This window comes from Coffea arabica, chromosome 2e (genome assembly GCF_036785885.1).
Source record: "Coffea arabica cultivar ET-39 chromosome 2e, Coffea Arabica ET-39 HiFi, whole genome shotgun sequence".
In the NCBI taxonomy this organism is placed as follows: domain Eukaryota; kingdom Viridiplantae; phylum Streptophyta; class Magnoliopsida; order Gentianales; family Rubiaceae; genus Coffea; species Coffea arabica.
The window spans coordinates 28,094,795-28,114,904 of record NC_092313.1 but is presented as its reverse complement, the minus strand read 5'-3'; the positions used below and the strand labels follow the sequence as shown (position 1 = coordinate 28,114,904).

At 33.6% G+C, this 20,110-nt stretch overlaps 1 protein-coding gene across 1 annotated transcript; it reads left to right on the top strand.

The window, feature by feature from the left end:
- Positions 1-14,389: 14,389 nt before the first annotated feature.
- On the top strand, positions 14,390-15,931 carry LOC113728887 (transcription factor bHLH118-like). Its single transcript, XM_072081443.1, has 3 exons — positions 14,390-14,937; positions 15,178-15,528; positions 15,622-15,931. The coding sequence occupies exons 1-3, from the start codon at positions 14,572-14,574 to the stop codon at positions 15,718-15,720; spliced, it is 816 nt and encodes a 271-aa protein (XP_071937544.1). The 5' UTR covers positions 14,390-14,571; the 3' UTR covers positions 15,721-15,931.
- The last annotated feature ends 4,179 nt before the right edge of the window (positions 15,932-20,110 follow it).

Genomic DNA, 20,110 nt, shown 5'->3' with positions numbered 1-20,110 from the left:
GGAAAACTGGCTAGCAAGAGTAGGCACTTTGCACGTTGTAGGCTATGCTTTCAGACTCGAAACGGGTATCAATTCCGTTGAATTCAGGAATTAGGGATTAATGAGTTCGATCGGGTTCAACTAGAAGTCAAAATTTTAAAAAACCGGATTAATTATAAACATTGGTGCATATCTTAGAAAAGCTGTAAATGAGATTATTAGAAGGTAATTCAAAGAAAATGAATATTAATATGCTTGTCTAGTATCTTATTCTGAATTAAGGAATCTGGTAGCTCACGTAATTAGTAGTTTAACAAAAGATATACTCATTTCATTGATTACCAGAAAATAGAGCTTTATAAAGGAGTAAAACCTCCTACTACATCCCAAAAAAAAAAAAAGAGTTGCAACTAACAAGCACTATACAAGTGACATTTGACCAACAAAAAGAATTCAAACAAATATCCCTTAATCCATCCCTCATTTCAAGAAAAATTCCAGATTTTCTTTAGTACAGGAAACTTTTAGGCCATGAGAGACAGGTCAACCATACCACTTTCAACACTACAATAACTATTTGTACTGGAGACTTTGCAGAATGCTAAAAAGTTCTCTTGTTCCTCTCCTGCCATGTATTTCAAACTGTCGCAGCCAGTACCAATCTTCTAGTCAGAACTAACTTGTTTGCTCCACCATTGATATTCTTACTGCCAACTCATACTACCTCTATAAAGCAAGCACATCCTCTGAACTGTATCCCACACAGAACACGAAAATTTACATTCGAAAAACAAATGCCCTCTAGAGTCATTTTCATTACCACATAAAACACAAAGGAGAGACGCATTTGCAACTTCTCACCTGCAAAATCTATCTTTAATCATCAGTTTTCCTTGAATATATAGCTAACCAAGTACAAATGCAGACTTAGGAACGTGCCCCTAGCCCCAAACCAGTTTTTACCATCCCACTTTATTACTAGAACAAACCACTTTGTTCATAGCAGATTGAATAGAAAAATCACCAGAAGAAGAGTCTAACCGAGTAACATAGTCTTGTCTAGGCAAGTGCTACAATAAAGAGGGAGGAGTAGCAGCTTTAAATTCCTTTACCAGAGATGTAAGTCTCCGATCTTTGTGGCAATTCCCATTGATGAAGCCTACAACCTTCAATTTAGGAGATAATCCTAAATATCTAAGTAGAGACACAGGAAATTTCTTGTACAAAGGGCCCAAAAGGTGTCATGAATCATACCAGAAAGAAGTAGGGGCCCCATCACCAATGGACGCTTGTATAAGAGGTTTAGCAATATGTCTGAGCTGCAACAGCTTCCTCCAAACCCAAGAGCAACCAGAAGGAATTTTTAGCTCCCAAAAATTACACTTCCTCAATACATAAAGTATCCATATCACCCACAAGGAATCGTCTTTTTGAGTTTCCCAACAAAAGCTTCAAATGAGTTTCAAGATTAAACAATGATTCCATTCAGCTGTGCTCCTTATCCCTAAATCCTCTACTTTTCTTGGTTGACAAACACCTGACCACTTCAATTTGACAGCACAATGGGACTTCAAATCACCAACCCAAAGAAATGATGCTACTAAGATGCTACCAATCTTGTGAATGACAGCTTGAGGAAGAATGAACACACTAAACCAATAAAGATAAATGCCACATAGTTTGAATCAGTTGCACTCTACCACCATGACTAAGTATCTTTGCTAGCTGCCCAACTACGTTTCTTTTTTTGTTGGACCATAATAAAAATGGGCTGACAATCTTTGAAATTGAGCTTAGAAGATATCAAAAATAGTAGATATCTAAAAGTAAGGGACCTCATTGGCATTTCAACTATATTATACAATTCTTAGCCATGTCATCATACACACAAGATAGGAATCCGTTACACACTTCTGTAAATTGGGCTTTAAGCCAGATAAATTCTCAAATTCAGAAAGAACCTTCTTAACTGTTTGAAAAGAATATTCAATAGTTGTAGTCAGAAGAAACAGATCATCTGAAGACATCAGATGAGATAGTCCATCTCCAAACAAGAAAAGCGAAAGTCAACTTTCCTTTCTGTTTGGTAAACTATTATACTTTTTCTCTATACGTGTCTAAATATAGATCTTTTTCTGGTGCGAAATCCCAAAAGATGCTTTTTTAAATGGCTATCAAATATTTTAAGTGAAAATAATAATGTCATATTTTCTTATATATTAGTTCCTCTCTCAATCAGTGGCAGAGTCAGGTATATTCAAGTAGGGTAAATATAACCCACTTAATCTTTAGAAAACTCCATATAATATATGCAATTATGTATTGTTATAGATTTACTATCACAGAAAATATGTGTATGAGGTCAATACAAAATAAAAATGAAAAAGAAATTGAGGTACAACTTACCAACATATCTTCCCTACATCCCTACATATAAGTAAAAAATTGGATACATGCTATCTACTCTTTGAAATAGTATCATACAACACTCCAATTTAAGTTGATTCTCAAATTAATCTCATATTTTTGAACTTTAAAGTTAGTACAATTGGTATCAACTCATAACAAGATCCAAAATAAATCCCATATTTTTTGAACTTTGAGGTGAATTCAACTTAATATTTCACCCCTCCTTCTTAGTGCAAGGTCTTGACTCTGGTATTGCTTAAATTTTATAAAAGGAAACCCATATTGAGTCAAATTTTAAACAAAACAAAGTATATGTTTCCCTTGTGTTCTTTTTGTCCTTGCACCACCTGAGTAATTATTGCACCGAAGTGGCTAATCAAATAGTTATAGACTTGTTAACATTCATTTGTACATTAAAATCTTGAATGTGCTATTCATTCTTTTATTTGCACCAGTGATGTTTTCTAAGTGATTGATATAACAAATATTCAATTTTTACTATCAACTTTTTTGACCAATTATTAGTCATGTCCTTGATCTCTACTTATATGGTACATTATGCACGACTAAATGGCTCCGACCAATTATTAGTCATGTCCTTGATCTCTACTAAATGGCTCCGACCAATTAAATGGTACATTATGCACGACCAATTATTAGTCAAGTCTTTTACATATTCTTACTTTTTAAACTGTTACCATTCCATTTTCTACAAGTAATTTGTTGTCTTTTCTTTTTCTCAATCTAGTCCTCATAATTTAATGCGATGGTTCTAAAATAACTGCATATACATGTAAGTACTGGTTGTACAATTTTTCTTTGAAATATATGTATTCCTTATTTTTCTTGAATATGTTTTATTTCCTTTCCTTCTTTTCAAACTTTTTTCCTGTTCACCACTTTTTGTCGACCTCTTAGTCAAATATTTTGATTTCCCAGCTGTGTATTAGTAACCGTTTGCTCATGTATTCTTAATTAGACATGTCAATGGATCGAATCTTATCCAAATCCAACCCAAAATCCAATGTACTTGGGTAAGGTTTGGATTTAATTTCTCAAATCCAAACCCTATCCGGACCTAGACCCTGTAAAAGAATTATGGATCTGGGTAGAGTATGATATTTTATGATCTATATCCAAAATCTAAACTCATACCGAACCCTACCTAGACCTATGTATATAAAATTAAATTATATATATATCTAAGTAAATTCATAAAATATTCTAATATTCTATGGTCATTGGATTGAATACAATAAGATTTCATGATTGTTTTCTTTTTTCAAACTAATTCTAGTTGTTATTAGAATTAGTACAAACTTTTTCAAAAAAAGGAGAAAAATTAAAGACAAATAAATGAAAAATTGGACGTAGATACAATTGAAGTTTTAAAAATAAATAAAAGAAGTCAATAACAGTTATTTTTTTAAATTCATAATATTGCATTCAACTTCTCAAATATTAATTTTATTATTTGAAAATAAAATTTGGATAGTGGTTATATTTTTTTGAAATATATATGTTTTTAATATATTTTTACTTTAATGTGTTTAGAAAAATATAACAGATATCCATTGGATATCTAGATTCAAGAGGGTTTGGGTTTGGACTTATTTTTTTAGACCCATAAGTATTTAGATCTGGGTTTTAATGGGTCTGAATCTGAATTAAAGAGATCCTACCCAAACCCTATCCATTGACATGCCTACTCCTAATGTATGAAATTCTATAACAAATTGAGTCCTTAGACTAATTTATTAATTGTTGTCCAATATCCTAAAAAGTATGTCTACATATTAGGAATCAGAAAAGAATAAATTTGTTTTTGAAGTCCAAGTTATCTCAAGATAAGTCATCTCCCTAATTTGTGGGATTTTGAGGCCATCCTCCATGGACATACCATCCTAGTGAGTGTCAGATTAATCATGAGACAAAAAATCTCAATTGTATAAAATGCTCAATGATAATCTGGATAAAAAAAAAGAACTTCTAAAATTGAGCACTAATTCTACAATTATTGATCACATACAAAAAGGCAATTATTATATTGCAATAATTCCTATGCCAATCTGTGCGACTATTATTTTGCAATAATTCCTATGCCAATCTTTGCTATATTATTTTGCAATAATTCCTTTACCAATCTTTGCGACTCTAGGACACGAACAAGATGGTAACTTTGTTTATTTTTTTGGAGCAAGAATTGAAAATTTTTATCCACATATGCAAGAAGAGTTTGTACAAGAGGAAAAATCCTAATCTACATTAGTAAAATTTCACTAACTGTTTATAAATTGAAACATCGAAATGAGAGTCTTCATTCTAAAGCTATGTCCCAGGCAGTGGCGGAGCCACATGTTGCTGCTTAGAAAGTTTAGAAATTTTTTAAATTGCTCCTTAGTTGTCTCCCATAAAATTTTTAGACTTCTCTTTTCCTATCGTACATTGCCCCCTAAATAATTAAAAATTCATACTCATACCCTTTACAAGAGTGTTAAACTTACCAAAAATTAAATATGAATGTTAATTTAAATTTAATTTTCATTACAAATTTTAAGCACAATTTAGATTTAAAAGCATATTTAATATAGCAAAAAGATGAATTTTTAAGATAGACATGGTTAATGGTTTCAAACTCTGTTTTTGCGACAATTCTTGTTCTAATGGAGTTTGACCCCCTAACTCTAGGGTCCTGACTTCGCCCACTGATCATGTTCCCCTTGTCTCAAGCAAATGCAACGTGTTGATCTGTGAACTTATTCAACTATAATAAAGCTGTTTGTCTTTGTTGTTGAAAAAGATGATGGAATATCGATGATTGCTATGCATGTATCATATGTTAGCTTTTGTTGCTGCCCTAGAAAAAACATTCTAGATTCCATATCATGGTACTTAACAAAGCTTTCTAGTACTAAATAGTAACTAACAAATAAAATTTGAAACAGCCTTTGAAAGAACCATAATAAAAAGTTAGAAGCTTGCATTATTCACTGAAAATGCAAGTTCGTGAGGGATCCACGAAGGTGGCAGAGGAACATTATGCATGAATAATGGGTTCCAGAATCCAGAGTTTGTTTGTCAGGCAGAACATAAGGGGCTGCCTAATCTTCATAATTGAAGTATTATTCTACACGCATAAAATCAATGCCAACGCAAAATTCGATTCTAACTTCCCCACTTTTCTTTAAAAATGGATTAGGATGCATGGCCTTCTCATACTATTGTTTAAAAACACGAACAACCTTGTTGTACCTCGTTTATTACCACACAAAAAAAAATGGATATTGGGTTCAGGTTTTTGCTTGTTCTTCATAATTGATGTGTTGGATTAGGAAGATTTACTATTCAAGAATAAAAATAAAGTAAATGATATTGGAAGATTGGACCTTATAAGGGAAGCAAGTTCTCCCAGTGCTTGTCTCTCTATTTATAAGACTTGGTCCACAAAATACATAGTACAATAAAATGACTAATTTCCCCATCAGAAGAAAACCACAAAATAGTTTACCAAAATCCTTATATCAATCTAATAAATGATTTATCCAATTACTATTGAAAGCACCCTAACCAAAGTCCGCTCCATACTAAGGATACCAAACAAAAAAATTAATTAAACAAGGGCTTCTACGTACCATATTAGGTCAAGTTCACTTCTCGTTGTACCAAATAACTACTAGGAAGGAAGAGTCCGCCCTCAAAAATTTACCTGATGAAAAGATATCAAAAGCCTGCCAATGTTAATAGTTTAATACTGCATTTTGTTTTAATATGATCATTGTAGATGAGAAGTTGGACCCGGACCCCCTGGTGTGAAAGTGTGAACTTAGCTGTGGGTTTTCCTTGTGCACATGTAAAAAGTAACCATGTAAGCTTTGGAAATGCCAGGTAACAGAGAGACAGTACTCAACACCAATTTTTATATGTTTATGAAGATATTTTAGGAATTCCCCAGCAATCTGGGAATTCCCTGCCCATCCAGGAGATCTCATTGCTTCAATTTCCCTAACAAACGTATCTCTGGTTTGGCAACTTCATCATACCACAAAGTATAATCCTAAGAAAGATGATGTATGAACATGGATTATTTTACTATTACTTGGATACCTTTACAACAAGATGATCCACCGCATTTTCAATAGTCACCAACCCCAATCATTCATCCTTACCTAGACCCCACAATCAATATTCATCCTTATCAAGATCAGGCAAATCAGTATGCATCTTCACTTGCTTCTCATGAGCATAAAACTTGGGAGATCATCATCATTAACGGTATCAACGCGGCCAGGAAAGGGCAGCCAAAGCCATCATCAGCTGTTTGAGCTGATAATCATGATAGAAGGAAGAACCCTGATGACAGCAAGCAGAAAAGAGCCTTTCATAGAGATATTGAGTGTCAAAGAGGAGACACGAAATGGCTAGTATTTACGCAGGATTCTACTGCCCCTTGAAGATGTAAAGGAGATGAAGCTGGAATAGCTGATGATGGCTTTCGCTCCCTTTTCCCACCATCATATTCATCTTGATCAGAAAAGATCTTTTCATAAAGATAATTGAGCGTTGAAGGAGGTAAGAAATGGCTAATGTTCATGCTTCTCTCAGAAATCTACTTGCTCTTGAATGTACAGAGGAGATGATACTAGCTAATTAACAAACTATTTGGTGAATTCTGACTTTTTATGCATAATCAAACTATATATCAGCTGCGTCTAAAGTTCGATGTAAGTTAATTTCTTTGCGTTTGCTTGTGAGACTAAACTGTAGCATTTTTAGGTTTTTAGTGCCTTTTACAACCCTTGTACATATATTAACTCTTCTAACTCTTCTTAACTCTTCGAACTTTTCTTTATTCCAATTCAGTAGTACTATAAGAATTATTGATACTTTTTTTCCCATTTTTCAGTGGAAGCATTTGATACCGGATCATGTTTTTGAGGCAGTTAACTACATAAAACACATTGATCAGAACAATATCAGGGAATATTTGGAAGTAGAGGGACAAGTTGAGAAACTTAACATCAAAGATGTCAAGGGAACAATGTGTCTATTTCGTTCACAGTCAAGCCGTGCTTGGGTGGTGGAATTGAGATTCTGATGAAGAATTACTTGGCAGATACCATATTCAATGCGCTGCTTGATGAAGGTCTAGCTGTTGTCAGCTGTGTCTGTACCAAAGTCAATGAAGAATTTATTTACACAATTCAAACTGAGGGACAATTATGACAGGCTAGTACAGCGAAATTGTCAGAAACCTCAGTAGAGATTTCTGAAATTATCCCTAAATTTAAACCTTGACTTTCTTGAAATTATTTTCAAACTCATAAGATCGGAGATCCCCATTGAAGACAATCCTAAGAGGAAAACAATTTTTTTTTTGTCCACATGTAAAGTATATTTAACTTCTCAAGTGAACACATCATATTCACGGTAAGAAAATGCGAATATTCGCTCAACTTATTTACAATTTTCTATATCGTCTCATGTCATGATTTACTCCGCGGCAACACAATAACCAAATCCATGGTTACTTCATCCCACTTTCATCTTAAAATTGGCAACGTTTGGAGTAGACCTAATGATTTTTCTTTTATGTTCTTTTTTCACTTATTGACAGGTCAAGCAAGTGGATAAGTATTGTGCAATATCTTTCTTCATGTCATTCCACAAATAATACTTCTTTAGATCCTTGAAATATTGGGGTATTCAAGCTAGATTATGCGTGGGAAATAGAATGGTATAGCATGACTTTTTCGGTTCTCACTTATCAAGTAGTAGGATTTTCTAAAATTCTCATAGAACTATGTTCATGTGCATGCTACTATGATTCATCTTATTTTGTATTGCCAAATGATACCCTCTAGTTTCTGGGAAATGTACAACCTAATATGCCTTTTCTGCTCATCCATGAAGCATTGAACTTATCGCACTAGTTATACACAACAACTTCCAGCATACAACTCGTAGTGTTGGGAAATTATTAAGCATCATTTTGGAACAGGTGTAATTTTCAAACTCATTTGCAAATTACAATTGATAGCTTTTCTTTTCTTTTTTTGGGCATGGTTGATAGTTTTTCATGCAAGTCTATCTTGTTTGACAACCCAAATTTTCCATGACATTGCACCAGTATATAGAGGAATATAATGCTAGCATACTGGCGTCTTCCTTCGTACTATAACATACGGATACTAAGTCATGCAGCATTGCATTAACTTCAAAGCTGGAGAAGATGGACTCCATTGGACTTTATTGGTGGCATTCGAGCTTATTAGCAGTTTAGAAAGTTGTACGTTACAACATGTCTATATTTAAAGCTGTATATTCAACTAGAACCAAAATTTGTGATTAATTATCTTCTGTTAATTTTGATCAACTATGATTAGAAAATCTTGTAACCTAAAATGTGCAAGTAGTCCACTTGACATATTTGCCTAAAGTTTGTGAATGCTGATAAGTCAACATACTATTTCTAGATCAAATAATTCCCATTAAGCTGCTAGAATTTTTTTTTGTTTATGTCATACCTGTCAAATTTTGACAAGAGCAAAAGCATGCAGAAAGCAATTTTCATACACTCACAATTAACAACTTTTAGAACCAGTATCTCTGGAAATCTTTTATAGATCTGCTGTTCATGCGAAACGAGTCCCAGTTCTGGTATTGTTCTCGGACTTGAAGTTTTTCCAGGCCATAACTTTTTCTGTCAGCTTTTTTTGCAGACAAATTAGATCAACATCTGTCATACAACTGGCCTGCGAGAACATGATACAAACAATGTGAATCACAAGGCGCCAAACCAGTTATTGCTGTGAAAATCATTTGACTAATTCATCATAGTTGTACCTCAGTTTGGATTCTGTAAAGAAAATTTGCATTGACTTTGGTGCAGATACAGGTAACAACAGTAAGACCTTCATCAAGCAACACATCCAGTATCCTTGATAGCGGAAACCAGTTATTGGCCGAGTAATTCTCCATCAGAATCTCAATTCCACCACCCAAGCATGGCTTGACTGTGAACTTAATAGATGAAGAGTTTGTTTCCTCAACATTTTTGACGTCCGTATTGCTCAATTCACCCATTAAGTATCTCAGCTTATTTCTCTTCGCTTCCAATTCCCTGATATTCTTTTCCATGTGTTTAATATAGTTCACAGCCTCAAGAACATGATCTGATATAGAACGCTTTCCCTGAAATTCAGAAGAAAAAAAATGCAACAAACCTAGAATTCCTATTCAAGTACTGAACTAGTAATACAACAGATAAGTCAGCATAGCGTTTTGTTGGACAGGAAAGGAAAACGACACTCTAAGTGTAATCTCACAAGAAAATGCCAAGTAATTAATGAAAATCGAATTCTAGATGCCGATGATCTGCACTTGTGATTATGGATAAAAAGTGAGGATTCACAAATTATATTAAGCAACTAGTTTGAGTTTCATCACCTTTATATATTCAAGAGGCAGTAGATTTCTGAGAGCAGCACAAAGAGTAGCCATTTCTTGCCTCCTTTTTCTCTCAATATCTCTATGAATGGCTCTTTTCTGCTTGCTGTCATCATGGTTGACCCCACTATCATGATTATCAGCTCGAATAGCTGATGACGACTTCCGCTGCCTTTTCCCTGCTGTGTTGATTTCCTCAGTGTTCTGTTGACATGCCGCAAGTGAAGATGCACCCTGAATTTCCAGATCTTGATGACAGATTGTGGGTTCTAGATAGGGATGAATGGTAGGAAAAAGCAGCGAATCATCTTCATATAAAGGAACCAAATTAGCAGTATAGTCATCCATGTTCAGATAAGTGCTCTCTTAGGTTAATATTCTGCTGATATGATAAACTTGCCAACTAGGGAAACGTTTGTTAGGGTGATTTGATACGGTGGGATCTCCCATATAGGACAAGGATTCCCAGATTCCTGCAATATGTTCATAAACAAATGCTACGAGAAAATAGGATTGAATAGTGCTCCATTCTCACCTGCCATTTGTTTTAATATTGTTGTCGATGAGAAGTTCAATCCCCAGGTGTGCAATTTGCCAAGCAAAGCTTAAAAAAATGGCAGTTGAGAATGGAGCACTACTCCCTATTTTCTTGTAGCGTAGTTTCTCAGGCAACTTTATGAATTTAGTTCCCATCAACCTATTATTGGATGATCATGCTATAACGGTTTTATTTAGGATACAAGAGGTGGTGTTTGATGCCCACATCTCTTTTAGAAAATGTGCTTCACAAGTTGAGTTTTATCGACTCAAATCAAATCTGTTGATTTAATTCTTATAACTTTTGATGTAAATTCATACAACTTGAATATAAACTACATCATGATTGCACTAAACACGTACAAATTTATACCAATATAGTAAGAATTATATGAATCAGTTTGACCAACTCAACTTGTGATGCTCTAAATCTTAGGACACAGTAGAAAAGCTCATGAGGTAATGTCATGATAAAGTTATAAGAAAATGAAAATTTAAGCCTTGTTTAGATTGTGAGTTTTCGCAAAAAATTCCTAGATACATTTCTTGATCACCTTTTAACTCACATATACTTACATCAATACAGTATACTTTTCTACAAAAATTTCAAAAATTTGAAATCCGAACGGACAATTGGTATCTTGATCCCCATGTTTTCAACTAGCTCTAACTCAACATCTAGTCTGTATCCTACTTCGAACTCATTTATCCTCCTCCAATTTCAGAGTCATCTAGTCATCTACAACTTCAATTTAACATATTTAGTCTCCTATATTTGTTCGACAAACAATTTTTAGAATGCATTCAAAGTATCTTTACATCCTGAATTTAAAAATGGAAGTATCTAAATAAGCACTTGTTTCATGATTGACATGAAAGACAAGACATCTCTAAAACACTACAAGCTTTCAGTTATTAAACCCTGAAAGAAATTTTTTGGGAATAGAAGTTGGAAAGGAGCCAGACAGCAATAAAGCAATAGCCACCCTGAGATAGTAGCATCTCCCGACATGTTTAAATACTCTAGCGAAGCTTGTTGGTGTCTTTAAACAAGAGAAGTGCCAGAGAACAATCCTAATCCATTTTTAGATGAACAGTGGGATAGTTGGAATTGCAATTTGCAATGGCATCGATTTTATGCCAATAGTATAATACATCAATTATGAAGGGATTAGGCAGCTTCATATCTTCCGCCTGACAAGCAAAATCCGGAACCCATTGTTTATAAATTATTATGCATGGCTTTATCTCACATGGCTTTTTGTACAAAAGGAATTTCTCCCTTGGTTGGTTATAAATAGAGTGGACCTGTGATGGGATTAAGTACAACAAACCAAAAGAGTTTTAGTGGGCTATTTGGATCTTTATATCATTAAGTATTTTGTTTAGTAAAATATTTTTGAACTCTCTTGTGTTTTAATTAGGTGTTTTGGTTTTAGAAACACTTTTCTAAGGCATTTTTGTACTTTTTTTCTTCATAGTAATTGCTCCTCCTTCATTTATGGACATAGATCAATTTGACCGAACTACGTAAATTCCAAAAACCCTTTTGTTCAATTTACCCTTTGGTGAATTTTTTGAGATATATGATGGCCACGTATAATCCTAAGATTACCACGTAAGTTTCAAAAACCCTTTCGTCAATTTTTTGACATATATGATGGCCATGTATATTTCTGGAATTGCCAAAAGCCATTTCGTCAATTTCCTGGAGCCAGACCTAGCATGTACGATAGTTCAGGCCGACAAGCTGATAAAGGATATGATATGTAAACTGTCCTCCTGCCACCTTCGTGGATCCTTCACGAACTAGCATTTTCATCTTTCTTGGCTCTTTCAAGGGTTCTTTCTTATTTAATTTATTCATTTGTCATTATTGGTTTATCAATTATCACACATCGACAGTGAAAATAACAAGGTAATTGTTTGGATTGGGCTTTATTTCCCTAAATTTATTTGCTTACATCATCATTATAATTTTCAATACACCTTTTTACCTTCCCAATTACCTTTTTATCTCACATACATCACATCACAAAAAGTGCTACAGTAAAAATATCTCTAATAATTCACAATCCAAACAGGTCATTTTAGTATGTGACTTTTTTTTATTCTTTACAAGTACATAATAATTGTTTAGGATTGCCGTACACTAAATATGGAGTTTGTTAAGAGGTAATTTGCTTTAAATAAGATGGGTCTTCAAATCTAATTTTGTCGCGGTATCAATTTTTGGTCGACCGAGTACGTCCAATAATTAACCACTGTGCCAATGGCTCAGTGGTCACCAAGGAGGGACTTAAATCTCACCAGCAGCGAAAAAAAATCTAAGGGTTATGCCATAACAATTTCTTGGTCTAGTTGGGTCTGTATACCCACTAGCTCCTACAACAGCCTCCTTAGACTCCCTCTCTCCCTAAATTAGGATACAATAGGTTATACAAATGTATCGTTGCTGACAAAAAAAAAAAAAAAAAAGAGTACGTCCAATAATTGGCTTCTAATCATGTGTGGCCCATTCTCCGACAGTCAAAACACCCATATGAATAAATAATGCTTAATAGACAGCTGTGAAAGCTTGACCGGGGCAGTGGCATCTAACAGAAAAAAACCCACCAAAAATTGGGGTTAATTACACTTTCCTCCCATGAAGTTGGGCCTGAGTGACATTTTGCCCATTGAATTCCAAATACATGCATTTCACCTTCTGCCGTTAACTTTTTAACAAGTCAAAAGGACGTTATATTTTGCATGACCAAAATGTCCTTACTTATTTTGAAGCGTATGTAACAATCGGGAAATTAACAAATGACCATTATTTTAACTGTTGCTAAGTCGATTTGATCACGATTACACTATATATTTGATTTAAATATAGCTTAATGATAGAAGAGCTCAATTACAGCAACCAAAAAATTAAGAAAGCTGCACAAAGTGCAAAAACTCATAGTGTTCATTTTAATGTAACCCAGTGTTCAATTTTTGAGGAATAAATATTATTCAGCAAGGTGCAAATATAGCGTAAAAAAACACCCATTTGCACCTCATTAACTCATGAGAATCCTAAAGAGTGCTTATGGGATGATTCATTTGAAAGGTAATTAAGTAAAAATTACAAAGACTAGTTGGTCGATAATTTAGAGATAGAAAGAGGAGTGACATAAAAGTAGTGTGGAAGTTTTAGAAGTTTTTCTAATTATTGCCCTACAACTATTCACCAACTAACTTGTATTCAACAATCTTTTTATTTCATTATAATTTATTTTTTTAAATGTCATCTTACAAAAGTATGATGCTTTCCTCTAAAAAGGCACTCCATATTCCTGCCTAAAGCATTGTCCTCGCAATCATTATCTATGGTTGTTAATGTCATTTCATCATTTTTGTTTGAAGGAAAGGTTATCTCTAACATTTGACTGGTCAACACAGGTGGCATATGCATATATTTCGAAGTTCATAGACCAACAAAGTGTAGCTAAGCGCCAAATTCAAGAGGTTAAAGTGTAACTAATCCTAATTAATCAACTTGCTTTGGAATGGGGACTTTCTTTTACTTGTTTTGGTAGTATCGCTGTGTAAATGCATAGGTAGATGTATACCTGAGAAATATACTCTTGTGTACTCCTTACATGTTCATATCAACAATAATAAGTTACAATTTTGCCTCAAAAAGAAAATCCAAATTAATCAAAATCCATTGTCGTCAATAATTTATCCATACTATGTACCATTGAAAATCACCCTAGCCAAAGTCCAAACCATTTTTTTTTTTGATTTGAAACAAATTCCAGACCTTAAAATGCTCACTAAAACAAAATAAAAAACAGTGTACTTCTTCCATTATGAGGTCAAGGTTACTTCTCATTCAATCAAACATCAAATATTATTAGTTTAATACTGCATTTTGTTTTATATGGTTGTAGGTGAGAAGTTGGATGCTCAGGTTTGAATTTAATTGCCTGTGGGATTTCGTTGTGCACTCGTACAGTAACCAAGAAAGCTTTAAAAAAACGACAGGTGAGAGAGGGGTACTAATCAATCCGATTTTATGCTATTTGTTTATGAAGATATTGCAGGTTCTGGGAATCCTCAGCCCATTTGGAAGATCTCATTGCATCCAATTGCCCTAACAAACGAATCCCTATTTTGGCAACTTCATCATATTACAAAATATTAACCTAAGAAAGCAGTTGGCTAAACATGGATGACTTTACTAAATATATGTTTCCTTTACAGCATGATGAAATTTTGTCATTTGCTCCAATCCCAATCATTCATCCCTATTTAGACCCCACAATCCATCATCAAGATCTGGAAAATCAGGGTGCATCTTCACTTGCTTCACATCAACAGAATACTGAGGAGATCGTCATTAATAACCACGTCAACAAGGCCTGGAAAAGTCAGCGAAAGCCAGCATCAGCTATTCGAGATGATCAGAATGTTAAGGGGAGGAACCCTGAGCAGAAAAGAGCCTTTCATAGGGATATTGAGCGTCAAAGGAGGCTAGAAATGGCTAACCTTCACGCTTCTCTCAGAAATCTACTTCCTTCTGAATATATAAAGGTGATGAAGCTGTAATAGCTAATTAGTTTAATCGTTGAATACTTGGCATCCTTTCGTTAATTTCATGGCATTTGCTTTGTGAGATTATACTTAGCATTTTTACTGTCTTTTACCACCCTTACACACCTATTCCTTTGTTCTCCTGCTGTCCAACGACGTACAGTGTTAAATTATTTATTCCATCCCCAGTATTTTAGTTCTATAAGGATTTAAGATTTCTTGGAATTTTTTTGTTTTTAGGGAAAACGTTCGATGTCAGATCATGTTCTTGAAGCAATAAACTATATAAAGCACATGGAGAAGAATATTGGAGAATTGGAAGTAAAGAGGGATAAACTGAGAAACTTAACGGGTGAATCGAGCAATCTAGACAGCAAAAGAGTTAATGAAACGAACTCCTTGTCTATTACGTTCACAGTGGAGCCATGCTCGGGTGGTGGATTTGAGATTCTGATGAAGAATTACTTGACAGATAATAATTGGTTACCTCTTTCAAGGATACTGGATGTGCTGCTTGATGAAGGTATAACTGTTGTTAACTGTGTCTGCACCAAAGTCAATGAAGAATGTCTTTACACAATCCAAACTGAGGTACGATTATGATGAATTAGTTTAATTAGCTTCAAGGCAATAACTGGTTTTTGCTTCCTTGTTATTCACATAGTTCGCATCATGTTCTTGCAGGCTACTCATATGTCAGATGTTGATCTAATTTCTCTGCAGGTAAAGCTGACTGAAAAATTCATGGCTTGTAAAAAACTTTGGGTCGTAGAGCAACACTAGAATTGGTACTCATTTTTATGAACACCAGAAATTGTAAACGTTTCAAGAAATACAGGTTTCTAATGATTTCCCGTGTATCAGTGTCCTGTTTGTTTTTACCAGGTTCTCATCTAGTAAAAGAAAAACACAAGAATAGGTAAGTTAAGGACATGTTATGGAATCCAGAATTTTTTCTAATTGAAATAAAACTCCTCTTCTTGGTCTTGATTAATCATCTCTTCTAGTTTTTTTGTTAGTACTCTTTTTGTTAGTGTACCAAGAAAAATATCTTCTGCACATCCATATCTTCTTCTAGCATGTTTCTTTTGGTAAACTACATATGATAGGTTCTGATATTCAAGATGAAATGATAAATTTCTCCATTCTTTCCCTTCTCATCACGGACCATCCTGTGAGTAGTCAATGTAATTGCTTCGTGCATGCATTTACCCTCCTTGAAGTTTGATAGATAAAGAAGAAAGAAATTCTACCAGCATAATGTGAAGTAGGAGCAATTTGTTGTGTTGACGTGTACCGCCAGCTGAGTTCATTGAGTTAGTTTATTAGGAGGGCGTAAAGTAATCACCATTCACGTATTAAGACAAATACGTCAAGTGAATTGCACAGTTTAGGCTACAAAATATTCTAACCATAGTTGAAAAAGATTGACAGAAGATAATCTCAAAACTTGATTACTTGTAGTTGAATATACAATTGGAATATGTGTGGAGAAACATATTGTAAGGTACAATTTTCTGCTTAGCTCGAATGAACCTACAATACAATTCAATAGAACTCTTTTCTCCCACTGATTTGATGTTTCTTTCATTGCTGCTTAATAGCCATCTATATGTATATGTCTTCCTTTGTATAGTATGCTAGACTATGAAAATTTGAGTACCAACTATAATTTTCATATGAGTTAGAAAAAGCACCCTTCATATGATGCTTAACTTCCCAACACCATAAGCTGTATGCTGGAAGCTGCAGTCTATAAATAGTAGGGATGCTAGAATTTGGTTGATTGACCGCTTGCTGGGTAGAGATTAGAGAAAAGGAACTGGCAGTAGAGGAGAAGGGGTATAAAGGAAAAAATGCTTAACATCCTAAATATAGTTTGAGGTAGCACTTCATACGTATACTCCACGTTGGAAGTGATGGATGTAGCTGTCATAGCGGTAATATATATCTGCCTCCTTTTAAATGCTCTATGCATGAGAAGAAGAAGTCCTTGTGCATTTCTTTAAGACTTGAAGGTATCTTGTTGCGTGAAGAAAGTTCTTGTATGGTTAGATGTATGTTGCTCCTGTCAACCTTGTGTTGATGGAAGACAGGTCTCTCAATTGAGTTCTATCTAATTCAATTTAGTTAATGTAATGCTTACAACATTTAGTTTAAACTTATACAACTTTAATATAATTATAAATTTTACATAAATTTAGTTTTATGAGTTGATAAATTTTATGATTATACCAAAATTATACAAATTTACACCAATATTATAAGAATTACATTAATTAGAATTGATCAAAATTCAACTGGAGAGGCTTTGAATCCATGCTGATGAACCAAATTTAGGTACTATTTGTTTTGAGGGAATATGAGGAAAAAGAAAGGAAATGGCATGGAGAGATAAGGTTTCTGATGCTTGAATTGATTTTTGAGGAAAATGAAAGGATAAGGAAGAAAAGAAAAAGGATAAGGTCTAATTATTTTTTGTCAACATGCTTTCCATGGGCAAAAATGGAGGGAAAGAAAATAAAGATTAATGACAATTTTGAAATTTCCTATAAAAACTTATTTTTTTACAATTAAACTTTTAAATTATGGATAAAATGTAATTAATGCACGATAGTGTCATTTCCTTTCCTTTCCTTTCCTTTCCTTTCTTTCCCTAATCCAAACAATGTTTTCAATGTTTCCTTTCCTTTCCTTCCATATTTAATCCAAATAAGATAGATGGAATTCGACTTTTTCTACTAGATATCATCTCCTTTCTTTTTCTAGAGTCCTCCTCTTTTCTTTTCTTCTCTTTCCTTCAATGCAAACAATTAAGTTAAATTTGTTTAAAAGACCATTTTTCCATTTATTTCTAGTTAACTAATACTTAGATTTTTCTTTCTTTCCTCTCTTTTCCTTCTCCAATTCAATCAAAATTTCACTACTTTCTTTCTTTCCTTTCATATTTAATCCAAACAAGATGACTGAAAATCACTTTCCTCGACTCTCATTTTTTTCTTTCTTCTTCTATCATTCTTTTTTTTTTTCTTTTCCCTTCCTTTCCCACAATCCAGATGGTGCCTTTGAGAGTTAGAAATGCCTATAAACCATAGATTAGTTCTAATATAAATCAATCTCTCAATCTAATACTAATGTTATTCCTAAATTTTAGATATCCCTCAAAAATGATTATATGTCCGATTTCCTAAAATCTTAGGTATTCATATTGTGCATGTGATTTTGAAAATCATAGCATCTATAATGCAACTATTGTCCTTTATTATAATAGTGAAATTATGTGATTGGGTAATAGCCTTCTAGCCTTTTTTTTAAGAGGGTTAATTTAATTCTTTTTTTTCAGTTTTGTAGGTTGCTTTTGAAACATGTTAAACGGGAATGTCTAACAATATTTAGTTTGTACTATCTTTTTTTTCCCTGTTGTTGCAAAATGTTTTATCATATTGCCATTTTAGGATAGAAGTACTAAGGACAAATTGATTCCCTTCTAGAAATCCCAACAACAACTACAGAACGTCGCAGTATTCAGCTAAAAACAAGGATTTTTGATCAAATTAAACAAATAATACTTGTCAAAATCACTGAATAGTTGAGACTTATATATGTGGAATCATCGCAGTATCATGATGCAGAAAGGTGAAACGCCTAAACAATCCCTAGTGCGAGTAGAGTATACATGTATAGACTTGTTTCTCGGCTGGTATAAATTTAATTCTCATCAACTTATTATTGGGTAATTGTAGTGATTGTGATAATTGATAGAGAATTAAGAACAAGCGAAAAGGAAAGAAGAATAGGCCGAAGAATTTGAGAGAGAGAGAGAGAGAGAGAGTAACAGAAAGAAATAAGAGGGAGATTTTCTTGTTTATTCATCAGAGGATTGATGAGGTTCTACCATGCACCAATTTTAATAAACCTAAATACCCCATTTTCTGCAAGTATACAAATCGTTTATCGAGTATAGGGATATTAGGTGTCAATCCCATAGAAAAGATTGTCAATTACTGATGGTTTTCGAATTCCTTTATTATTTGGACTACCACAAATGCAAGAGATTAAATCTACACTACAAATATGAATAAAAGTAACAATAGAAAGCTCTTAGGGCTTTGGAATTCCTCACTATTCTTGCAAGTGAAATTATTAGTTAATTGAATGTTATTATCTTGATTAGTTATAGCGTAATTCCTAATTTATGTGAAACTTACTTTCGTAGTAAATCAACTATACTTGCAACTAAACCATACCTATTCTCGTGATTATGAAATTAACCACAAACTCATTTCTTCTATAAAACTATATGGAACAAGCAACTAAAACCACAAAGGTGCACCTCTACTCTCATGAGTATACTTCCTAAGTTTAGCATTTTCTTGAACTAATGTCAATTCTCATTGCAAACTTAACACCTTAAAATTATCATAATTAATAACCAGTTAATCATGATTAGATAAATAAAAGTGATAAATAACTTGTTCAAAATAATAGCATCAAATAACCAAATAAATATCACAAACAAAATATAGAAAGTTCATCCATAACTCTAGACATAAACTTTAACTTTAAATAAATTAAAGACATAAAAACAAGATCCAAACTTATATTATAACCAAACATTAGAATCAATACAAGAAATAAAGTGATAGGGGAAATGTCACCCTTATTACATGAGTTCCAACTCTCCATCTTTATCCTTAACTTCATCCAAGTTTAGCTACTACAAGAGTAGATGAAAACTATACTACTCTATACTAAACTAAAAAACTAAGAAAAACTAGTGAAGACTACATTTTGGTAATGTTTCTAGCCATTCAAAGTTATGAAACTATGTCTTCAAACTCCCTATTTATAGATGAATTCAAACTCCAAATGAATTGTTAAAGTTGATGTAAAATGCTCTTGAGATTCCTAAAATATTCTTCTACAAGTCTCCATATTTTTCTTTACAATTGCAGTCGAAATTCTGAGCTGAAGATAGGTTGAAAAAACTGTATAAATGTAGAACAAGTTATTGTGCAAGTTGTAGATTCAATTGAAGAATGCACACCCTAGAATACACACCCATGAGGTCACGTATTGTGGGTGTGTTTTGCCTTCACTGTAGGTTTGCTCTTTTTTGGTTAGTATTCAACTTTGCTCTATTTTTGCATCAATTTCAACTGACATTTTCTCG